General features: G+C 40.6%; 1 protein-coding gene across 1 annotated transcript in view; it reads right to left on the bottom strand.

The window, feature by feature from the left end:
- Nucleotides 1–11,314, bottom strand: part of KIAA2026 (KIAA2026 ortholog) — a gene marked incomplete at its 5' end in the record, with an annotated part of 14,937 nt that extends 3,623 nt beyond the window's left edge. The window contains 3 exons of the mRNA XM_010283131.1: nt 2,548–5,325; nt 7,185–7,372; nt 11,199–11,314. Of these exons, the coding sequence (XP_010281433.1) occupies nt 2,548–5,325; nt 7,185–7,372; nt 11,199–11,314 (3,082 nt within the window). The remainder of the gene's footprint in view (nt 1–2,547; nt 5,326–7,184; nt 7,373–11,198) is intronic.
- Nucleotides 11,315–11,754: the final 440 nt, after the last annotated feature.

Below are 11,754 nucleotides of genomic sequence, written 5' to 3'. Positions count from 1 at the left end.
GCAAAAGCTTGAGCTTCATCTCAATAAAAACAGTCTAAGAATGCTGCTAAATACAGATATGTAGGCTATTATCCCCCTTTGAAGTCATAGTTATTAAAAAAGCAAATAATATTCATGATTTCTTCTGAAATCTTCCCTTCTAGTTTCTAAAAAAACCCGAAAAAATCCCACATATACAAAGATATTCAGCCTAAGAGTGCATCTTCCAAGCAACTAACAGAGACTATGACTTCAGATTTTAAAATAGCAGTTCTAAAATCATCATCCCCCGTAAAATAAGAGCTGCTAGATGGGCACCCATTCTAGTCTCAAAAGATACCAAAAAATTTTTCTATTTCCATGAACACTGCAGCAGGCACCTATGAACTCAGCAGAAAATAACACAAGGGTTTTATCAGATGAAAAGCTGAACCTCAGACAACAAATATTCAATACACTGCATAAAAAGGGAAGGTTTATGTAATATGTGAATTATTCCCACTCAAAGTACTAATAAGGCCTCCTTTAATACTGCATGATGTTTTAGCACTATCCTTCCAGATAGACCAATTAAAATTTAAAGAAAAAAAAACATACCTAGAAAGCATGACTGGTGAAAAAAATGGGTAGCTTTTTATGGCTAGACAGAAGATTAAAGAGTGACCTTGTTGCAGTTACCAGACGTGGAAATGCAGACAAGGCTGTAAAAAAAGAGAATAACATTCAACAGATCTATGAGCTTTATAACAAAACATGGTAGTCCTGAACAGCAGCCAGGGTGACTTAGATCGGTGCCTGGGAAACCACTACCACATCACTGGACAGTTTAGGCAATATAACCAAACATTTACTAAGAATGGATGAAGTATGGATTATCCCACTCTGTATCAGGAGGATCAACAAAATGGCCTTCTTTCCAACTCCTATCAAATCATCTGAAATGCAAACTACAAAAAGAGCAGAAAAGATTAAACAATTTCATTCTACAGTATTCCAAAAGCTGAGGTGCATCTGCATTAAGTAGAAAGATGTAGATATATGTACCCTGCCATGGTGTAACAGATATACACATTTTTAAACTATTGCCAAGACAAAGGCATACAGCAACTTGATTTATTATATGCAGATTCTTCTGCATTGTTGCTAAACAGTACACTGGTCCAAAGTTACTAAAATACTTAAAAAACTATACATTATGTAAACAAAACATAAATAAGACAGCATAGTTCTTTGTACATATAGTTTAGTAAAGATTGTTAGGAATTCATGAATATGTACAATTCTATACCATAGGCTGCATATTTACAATGCATAAATATATTTTTTTTACAGAAACAAATCAAAAATAAATTTCACAAATAAAAAGGATATATATACTGTCATAAACACACTGGCAAACAGCCCATACTGTTAAGATGGAACATGTGCAAAAGGCTAGATTTCTCCAAACTTAAAGTTTTTAATGAGCTCATTAGTAATTTCTGACCTTCTTACTAAAGAACTCTCTGAAAACTGCTGACAAGCTAAATTTTTCTTCCTCCTAAACTTCACAGGTGAACAGAAACGAATTGTAATCTTAAATAATTTTGAGTAAATCAACTGTTTCAAACAATGTAAGAAATTATTCAATAGTTACAACTTCAAAACTGTTTTTGAGAAGATGAATGCCCCAAAATTTCCAAGTGGCTCATTTATGGTAAAATCAGGATGCAGCTTTGTCAGATTTATCAAGGCAAGATGACTGTGATGCAGAGACGACAGTGGTAGGATTCCTGCTTGTGGACACAACAACAGGAGGCAGTGATGAAGACAGGGAAGAAGCTTTTGATGCTGGATTATTTATAGCATTCAAAATGGCTCCTTCTGGACTGACCAACAATTTTTTGATAGAAGTGTCTAAGTGAAACATGGAAGCGCTGCTTGGTAAATAAGAGTTCGGAGGATGAACAGCAGAAACCACAGAAGATGTAGCGACAGCATTGACAGGAGATTTTATCACTGAAGACACAGACAGTGTCACTGCAGACAGTGGAGTACATGAGCTAGCTGGAGTATTAAGTATCTGGGGTGTTGCATGTATGATGGGTAAAGTATGTGCAGACCCAAAAGAGTCCACAATTTTTGTAGAGCTTTTCAAGGGATGTTTTGATATTTGACAACTTGATGAGTTACTTGGTGCTAGCATGATTTTTGAGGTTATTGGGTTAACGACTGGCACACCTTGAGCCTCTTGACCATGGTTCACAGTTAAAGGAGAAGTCTGTTTTGTATTACAAGAGAGAACAACAACATGGCTGCCAGCTCCAAGGCCTTGTGGTGGAACAACAAAACAAGTACCATTAATCATTATCTGAGTTCCAGGTGCCAAAGGCATACAGGTGTTAATGACTATTTTCTGTTGAATGCAAGGTTCATTCAACTGACCTCCTGCCTTGCTTGTTGAAGTTGGTGAAGCTGCAGACATCTGAATGGTAGAAGCACAAGTGTAAGCTTGACTTTGTTTCTCTGTACTGGGAGGCACCTGCTGGCATTGTAGGGAAGAAAAATTGGGAAAACTAGTGACTTCACCTGTATTTGGTGATGGAGGGGGCAACACACTCTGAGGATTGTGAAGGCCTGCATTACTTGGCATAGAAGCTGAAACTCCTGATGACTGAAACTGAAGCAGTGTGGGCAACTGGCTTTTTGGTACTGGAGGAGGAACTGGAACTGCTGCCAACTGAGGAATTGTATGTAACACTTTGTGGGGGGTCGCTACAGATCCAGGTAAGCTAATGAGTGGGAATTGCAAAGCAGATGCTAAATTTTGAGGAGATACTGTTGGTTGTGTTGTTGAAATCAGCACAGAGGAAGCAAGATGTCCTGTTTTCACAGTTGATATACCCACAGTATTTCCAATATTTGACGTACACAGTTGATTACCCAGAACTGGCCTTATTCTTGAGGGATCATTTCCACCAATCAAGACAGTGGGCCGTGTCCCAGAAGTCATCCCACTTGATGTTACTGAAACAGATTCTACACATGCATTTGCTGTTGTTACTGTAAAGGCATTTTCGGCTTTTGTTGCAACACATACACATTCATTAACTGATGCAGCACTTTGAGTTACACAACTTGCAACAGGAACCAACGTACCACTTCTTGTCAAAGACAGCGCCAAGCCCATACTCTTTTTGTCTTCTCCCTTAGAAATGGCAGAGTGCAATATAACTGGTGGAGCCTGTTGTGCATTGCCTTTAGTATTTACAATGGTTTGACCTATATTTAGTCCAATTTTCACATCTTTTACTTGAGCAATAGCTGGTGATGAATTTATTCTTATTGGTGCTCTTACTGTAGATGGGATCAGAACCAACTGTGGTTGCTCTGTGGCACTAACAAAGGTTTTGCTTAGGGAAGAAGGAAGGTTATGATTCAATGACTCTGCAACTAGATTGGTGGTTGACGGACCATTAGCAATTTGTGTGTTAATGAAAACCACCTTCTGAGCATTAATACCAGTGGATGCTGGAGATGGTACAATACTGACTCCTGATGTGCCGCAGGGTGATAAAATAGGTGGATTTGTGACTAATGTAAGTTTCTGGACTGGAGTAAAACTGATTAAATCTCCATTTGTTGCTGAATTAGGCTCAGACTGTATAACACGATTTGTTTTAATTTTAGTATTACCTTGTTGCTGCACAGAAGAATTGGGAGTTATGACAGTGTTATTTTGTCCAATGCTAGTCACACCAACAGGACTGTTTGGAGTTGCTGACATCAAATTGCTAGCTAATGAAATAGAGGATAAAGGAGGAGAGGACACATAGCAGGAGTTCTCCATTACTTGACCCAAAGTACCCCCAACAGCAGGCTCCTGTAATGTGAATTTGATATTCTTCTCCATTGCCTGGGTAAAATCAGCTGGGAAAACTGGAATGTTAACAGAAGATGATGTTGAGGGGACAAACCCAGAAAGAGACGGTTGTCCAATATGTGGGAGACCAGATGTGGCTGTTGCTACAGATGGAGGAGAAGAGCATGATAATGCTGTGGTTTTTGGCACAAAAAAGGCCTGAAGTGGAGGTGTGTAAGTGAAAACTGAACTAGAAGATAAACTGCTAGGTGAAATCTGGTCTGGGTTTGTTTGCACTTTAACAATTCCCGTGTTTCCACCTCGTGTTGTGACCAGAATAGACTGTGATTCTCTTATACACACTGTCTTCAGCTCTTGCCTAGTTTCAAAGAAGTCAGTTGTCTGCTGTGATGCAAGACTATGGCAGGCAGAAGCAGTGTTTGTAGACCCACTTAATGCTGTTGCTGATACCACAGACTGGCTAGCTGTGGAAAGAGTAGCTGAAGTCAAAGACACAGGGAATGTGGCAGTTGAAACTGTAGTCTTGATTTTCTCGGTTTCAGTTTGGCTCACCTTAACTGTTGATGATAATAAGTTACCTGCTGAAGTTACAGAAGGCAGCGGTTGTGTAGTGTTCATGGGACCAGTCACTTTTGACAACTGGGTAATAGTCTTGTTTAGAACTGTACTAGGTGATGGAGTGGTAGCATTTGCAGGGCCTGTGACTAGAAGAGGTGTTAAAGAAACACTGACATTTGATATTTCTGGTAAAGTTGTACAGTGCAGCTCAGATGGTTTTTGTTGTAGTAACTGAATGTCCTTGGACACAATTTTTCCTTCCTTTTGCTGAACAAGAAAATTCTTAGGTAAAATAAGAACTTGTTGCATGACTTTTTCACCAGTTTTAGGGTCAATCGCAGGTTGTATTTGAATTTTCACAGAGCTGTTGTGGAGATCTATTGGTACACAGTGGCCATTTGGCATTCTGTATACCATTTGTAATGGAGTCTTTGAACTGGTCTGGCAGGGCAATGCTGGTTTTATCAGTGATGATTCCAAATGTGACAAAATTGGCTTTTCAGAAGTAGATACATTTATGCCTGGGGGAGGTGACAGTTGATTTGTTAAGGTCACTTTGTTTCCCGCATTCTTAGCAAGCAAGGCCTGGACGGGTTTGGTCCCTTTCTGAAAGTTTGATACTGATGTTGCAGGATCTGTCAAGGAAAAGGATTCTAGAGTTGACTCTTCAAATTGTTTCAGCTCAGTCAAACAACTATTTGGCTGCAGGCTGCTTTCTGAACTCTGGACCACAGCCTCATTAGTGCTCAGCTTAGCTTTCTTCCTTGGTGACAGCTCATTAGTGCTTTGATCCAGACAACTATTTTGCTTGGACTGTCGTTTAACACATTTGGCCAGTGTCTTCTGTATTTCTTTAGAAGTAGATTCCTTTTTCAGAATTCTGTTTTTTCCTGCAGGTAAATTCATCTCTAATAGTTTCATGTCATCTGCAAGGACATTAAAACAGAAACTATGTTTTACACATTTGCAGCTGGTACCTCTATACAACAATTTTACAGTGCCTAGCTAAAGGCAAAATGCTAGTTTGCAAGTGTAAGGATATGTGGAAGGAGAATGTCTGCTTCTTTAAGGGCATCTGATTAGATTATTAGATCCGATTAGAACCTTTTTCAGTGCAAAAAGGGTGCCATAAGGAAAGGAAGAAGTCGTAAACAAGAACATACAGGGACACAACCTGTGGGAGACAGTGAGGAAAACCAAACCTGGTCATTCACACTAATTGATGAAGGCATAGGAGAGTGTGAGAATGTTTATTCCAGCAGTGTTATGTCATCATTTACCTGGTTAATTGGGAAACGGAGGTAAAAAGACAGAAGCCAGAAAAAAAAAAAAATGCACAGACTCAAAGCTAACAAAACGAACATGGAGACAATGACAAGAAACAACCGCACCAATCACACCAATTTATGGGCTATCAAGAAACTGCAGGTTTCCCTTCCAGAAAGGTAAACCTGGACTTTGCAACTGATAGGACTGTAAACCAGGAATGATCCTGGACACTGGGCTGGGAAGGGTGAGGGAACTCATAGAGCTAAACAAACCCATGAAGGGATGCACAGAGGAAGGGGGAGCTGCAAGGACAGGGCAGAAGGTCACACCCTGTGTGCCAGGTGCCAGCTGCTGGGGGGCAAGTGTCTGTACCTTCCCCAAATCCAGTATGCATTGAGGCAGTGTGTATGTATTCACTGGCGAACTTCAAGCTGGACTAGCCAGTGAGCACTGCGAGGCTGCAGGGGGTCCAAGCTGCTGGAAAATGCTACACAAAAGAGTGTGACAGAGAGGAGTGAGGAAAAAAATGTAGGAGAAACAACTCTGTAATCACCAAGGTCAGTGAAGGAGGGGAAAGAGGTGCTCCAGGCACTAGAATAGATTCCTCTGCAACCTGTGAAGACCGTGGTGAAGCAGGTTGAACCCCTCCCATGAAGGACCATGCTGGAGCAGGTATCTACACTGCAGCCTGTTGAGGACCCCGTTCCACAGTAGGAGAGCCCACACTGGAACATGGTCCTGACAGGAACTGTGGCTTATAGGGGACCCATACTGGAGCAGTCTTATCCTGAAGGACTCTAGCCTGTGGAGAGGACCCACGCTGGTGCAGTTCATGAAGGACTGTATACCATGGAAGGGACCACACCGGAGCAGGGCAAAAGTGTGAGGAAGGAACAGCAGAGATGAAGTGTTATAAACTGACCTGACCTCCCAATCCCCATCCTCCCTGTGCCACTTGACTGGGGAGGAGGTGGAAGAATTGGGAATGAAGCTGAGCCTGGGAAGAACGTGGACATGTGGCAGGGGGGAAGGCATTTTAGTTTCTTACCACCCTAGTCTATTTTTAATTGGCAATACATCACACTAATTATCCCCAAGTGAGTCTCTTTTGCCTCTGACAGTAACTGGTGAGTGATCTCCCTGTCTGTATCTTGACCCGTGAGCCTTCCCATTTTATTTTCTTTCCCTGTCCTGTTAAGGAAGGGCAGTGACAGAGTGTCTGGGTGGGCATCTGGCAGCCAGCCATGGTCAACCCACCATAAATGTAAATTCTGAGCAGGCCTACTATATATCACAGAAATAGTTAAGGAAAAAAATGGCAGAAACTTTCATTAATCAGAATTTTCATTTTGGTCATGTGTGCCGTCTTCTAGTCTACATCTGTCAGACATGCATCACAAAGCTATTTCAAATATTATCACAGTAGCAGTTAAGGTAAAAAGTAGGACACAAGCTCATATGGAAAAATTAAGCTCCTAAATAAAGTTCAAGCTATCAAATTCTAGTAAATGCTTACCATTGTCTGGGTGATCTTTTTGGGGAACTTCCACATGTTCTGCAGACTCTGAAGATTTACCACATACTAGTGCAAAAGAATCTTTGCCAGAATCAACTTCACTTTCATCATTACTCCACAATTCTCTGTTAAATTTATCATGGTCTGGATGTCTTTTAAAGTCATCATAGTCCTTCTTCAACCTAGACCTTGAAAAGAGCAAAACTAGCTTTAGTAAAGAACCACATTCTTTTTAACATTTTTTAATTTATATTTTCTGCCACGTAAAAAGTTGGTGTAGAATTAACTGCCTGTGCCCCTCGAAAAATTTCAAGGTAGCTCTGTCTGCAAGTTTCTAAAACCCAGAAAATGTGAAGTGATGGTAATGTCCCTTCCCTCACCAAAGCTGAATTCGAGGTCATTAAAGTCCTCTAACAACAGGCAAAAAGACTCGTATGACCATCACTGTTTCACAGCATCCATCTTCTGTTTCTTCCTTCATCTTGCATTGTGACAAATATACCTGTATGGACTTGAGTATTAACTGTAATAAGTCTACTCCTTCTGCTGAAGTCAATCCAAAGTACAGAATTAAGTAAATCATGTTTTTCTTAAATGCATCATGCTTTTGGCCCAGCTGTAATGTAACTTTCTCCTTTAAGAAAACTTTATCATCTCTGCGACATTAGAACAGTTTCCACCGTCATTTCCATAGGCTCACATTCCACTAAACAATATGCATATGATGGGAATACATAGCTGCTCTACATATTTCAACACTGTTCAGAAACACATCCACTTACCTTGATACTCCTGAACTGCTACATATTTCCATCGCCCTTCTTCTAAACCATTGTTTAAATGAGATCTAGGGGGTATTTTAGTGTACAAATACAGTGAACAACAGGATTCGGCTGGTGGTAATCAACACAAATATCCAGGAGGATTATTTAGCAAATGAATAAATAGATTATAGCAATTAGCACCTTGTGTAGAATAGAATCTAGAGTCTAGTCCGGATCTAACCCTTACGACAGTAAGAGTAGAGTAAGATCTTAAATTTACCCAGTCTTATGCATTGAAGTAACAGTTGTTTGCATTGAGTGCAGCAATGGGCAGCTGCTCCCTAGGGGATGGAGAGGGAAGACACAAGCATGATGTCACAGCTGGCAGAGTATAAGCCTCACCAGCCAGGACACCATCCCACTGCTCCTAAATGAGGGAGCAGGGCAGGCCTAGGGGTGATAACTGGGTTCAACCAAGAGCCCAGATCAACAGGCAAGTTCCTGGTGCTGAGACAGGTCTGAGGTCAAGCTAGGAAGTCAATTCACAGGTTCAGATCAGGTCCGGTGATGGCTGCCAGGGTCAGGACTCAGTTTAGTGATTTCTGGGCAGGTCCACAGTGATGACGCACGTCCAAGGTCAGTCTGAGTGTCAGTTCAGATTGGCAGGACCCATGGCCAGGCAGGGTAACTGCTATAGCTGAGCTGGAAACTGGCATTCCTACAGCAGAGATTGAAAGCTGCAGAATGACCAGAAATGTGAATCCTGGGCTCATGGGCAGGTGATGTGAACGGAGGCTCAGGTGAGACTGGTCAGGGTCAGTAAGACCTAACAGTTTACTTACAGCTTTGACACTCTCATTGAGAAAAGACAACCTTGAAGTCTGTATGAAAATGTAGTGTGGCTGATACTTCAACTCTGTCATTAGGACTTTGAGCTTTAAGTCCAGGTGTAGAAGAGCTATAAAAGGACACTAGGGATCACTACTGTACTAAAACTTCTGGATGGGAATCACCTTTTTTCTTTTGAGGAACTTCTGCTGTGCAGCCAGTGAACAAATGTGATCAGTGGGCACAAGTAACCTTTCCTTTTAAACCTTGCTGCCACTCAAATACCATTCAACATTATACTCTGTCATAATTTTAAGATGACTAGAGGACCTTTCAGAAGGGGAAAAAAGGATATTTATCATAAAGACTGCTCCTAATAAATAAAGACAACAAAAAAGGAAGGAATGAAAACTCCAGACTCTTATTCCACACTGAGGTCTTGCACAGAAGGAAGGAAGGAGCTCTACCCAGCCCTTGACAACCTAGCTGGCCAACACTGTCATTCAATTAATAGATGTTAGTAGCTAGCTGAGACACCCTGTAGACACGGCATCTGCAGCTAGACTTGTGGTCGTGCTGCTGTTTACACCAGCATAAGCAATCTTTACTCAATTGCTCCTTCCCTTTCACATGACACATTTCTTCACCACTGTCATTGGTGCTACACAGCAGCCTAGCAGCTGCATAATGGACCAGACCAAGACATTGATCTAGACTCCCCCACTCATCTCTCTCTTCGCTGCATGATTTGTGAAGATTGCTTTTCAGCTGGAGCTGTTCCCTAGACCAATACTATGTGTCTGTCCAAACAGTTATGTCATGGCAATACCTAGGCTAGTATTGCTGAATAAACTAGGGTTACAGCCTAAAACATACATCCTGAGAAATATGAGTTAATTTCAGAAATTATCCTCCACTCTAACAGCATGCTTCTCTAGCTACATGTAGTACATGCAAGACCTCAGCCACCCAGTTCCAGACTAAAATTTACTCGTATTACGCACACCTCGTATACCATACTTCTACACACTCTGCATACACATCTACTTCTGTATTCGCTAACCACATCTAAGAAACAAGAATTAATACTGGGCACCAAACCACTCCACAGCAGAATTTACATAAAAGATAGAACTGGAATATACTGAAATATAAATATACATATACTGAAAACTGAAATCCTTTCAAATAGTATTACTATCTGCCACATTTCCAAAAGGAGTCTGAATTGCTACAGACATGAAGAAATGAACAGCTAAGGAAAATGAACAGAAACTTGAATAGAAAGGAATAGAAAAAAAGCAAAACTTGTACTTTGGTCCATTTACCTATCATCTGATACAACAGTTCAAGCTTCCAATCATTACTTGCTTTTTAAATGGCTATGTGGCAAAACTAAGGTATGACTACAGAAACAGTGGTTTGGCTAACAGACAACAACAGCACCAAGCTTCAAGACACAATAACAATATGAAGTCAATTTCCAGCCTCTCCAGGATTTATAATCTGGGTAGCATCTTCACTGCTACTAATACTTGCCTTTACTAGATTTAAATCAGTCACTGCTTCACTAATATTTCTCTGACACACCTCATTCCAGACACATTTCAAATTTACAGGGTTACAAATGACTTCAAAACAACATTTTAATGAATTCTCCACAAAGCAATTCTTAACAACCAATTTAGGTACCTTTACAGAGTAAGTAGTCTGACAAAGTATTCTAAGAAGCCCTGGTGTACTCTTTTAGATACAGATTTTCAGCACCTCTTATCTAAATAAACAGCAATACAAATCCTAGCTGGATTGTGATACAACTATTGACAGGCACGCTTAAGGATTCTAGACCATTTCACAGAATCACTGAATGGTAGGGGCTGGAAGGGACCTCTGAAGATCATCTGGTCCAACCCCGCTGCAAAGGCAGGGTCACTGAGGGCAGGTTGCACAGGAACACGTCCAGTCAGGCTTTGAAGGTCTCCAGAGAAGGAGACTCCACAACCTCTCTGGGAAGCCTGTTCCAGTGCTCCGTCACACTCACAGTAAGAAGTTTTTTTAAAGAAGTGGAACTTCCTGTGCTACAGTTTGTGCCCATTTCCCCGTGCCCTATCACTGGGCACTGCTGAAAAGAGACTGGCTCCATCCCCCTGACCGCCACCCTTCAGATACGTATAGACATTGATAAGGTCCCCATTTCCCCAAGAGGAAAAAAATATTAGGGGGTTAAACTCAAGTTTATTTAGAGACAGTAAGTCTGGAACATAAAATAATTCTTCCAACTAAAGCACTGCCAGCGTCTCACTCCTCTCCTCAAAGTATTTTTATTTAATTTGAGAAGCCAACTTACTGCTTAGTTTTTAAAAGGTGAATTTTGTTCTGTTTTCCATCCCATGCACTATTTAAAAAAAAGGCAGCTAATTACCTGTTTCTTTGAAATGCTTTCATTAGCTTTGGTTCCCATGGTAAGAGTTCATTAAGCAGTCGTATCAATGTGCTATGCAGTTCCTTTACTGCTTGCTTCCGGTGGTACCATCTTCCCTGCAAACATAAATACCATTCATTTATCATTGCATTAGACCTGAATTTGGTTATATGGTATTAGTACTACAATAATCCTGGTGCACTAATACAGCATATGAGGAAAATAACTGGAAGAAAATATTAGTAAGTTTCACAGTTACATCTACCCTTAACCTGTGTAAGATATTAATACTTCTACTTCTTTTTATACTACAGAGAGATAATGTCCTAGTTAAAAAAGCAATACTGCAAGGATGTTTACTTTTTACAGGTCAAACTTAAAACTGAAGCAGAATCCTACAAACACACCATGTGTTTAAAATTACTTAAATGAGTAACTAACACAGGTAGCAGTCCATTCAAGTCAGGGAAATCAACCATGTATGTACACTTTTAACGGTTAGAGATAAAATTTCTATAGAAAATCTTACCATAATCTCATTTAACGTAAGTGATGT

Source organism: Phaethon lepturus, unplaced genomic scaffold (genome assembly GCF_000687285.1).
Source record: "Phaethon lepturus isolate BGI_N335 unplaced genomic scaffold, ASM68728v1 scaffold54092, whole genome shotgun sequence".
Lineage (NCBI taxonomy): Eukaryota > Metazoa > Chordata > Aves > Phaethontiformes > Phaethontidae > Phaethon > Phaethon lepturus.
The sequence above is the reverse complement of the archived record's forward strand: the minus strand, read 5'-3'. Positions and strand labels throughout refer to the sequence as shown.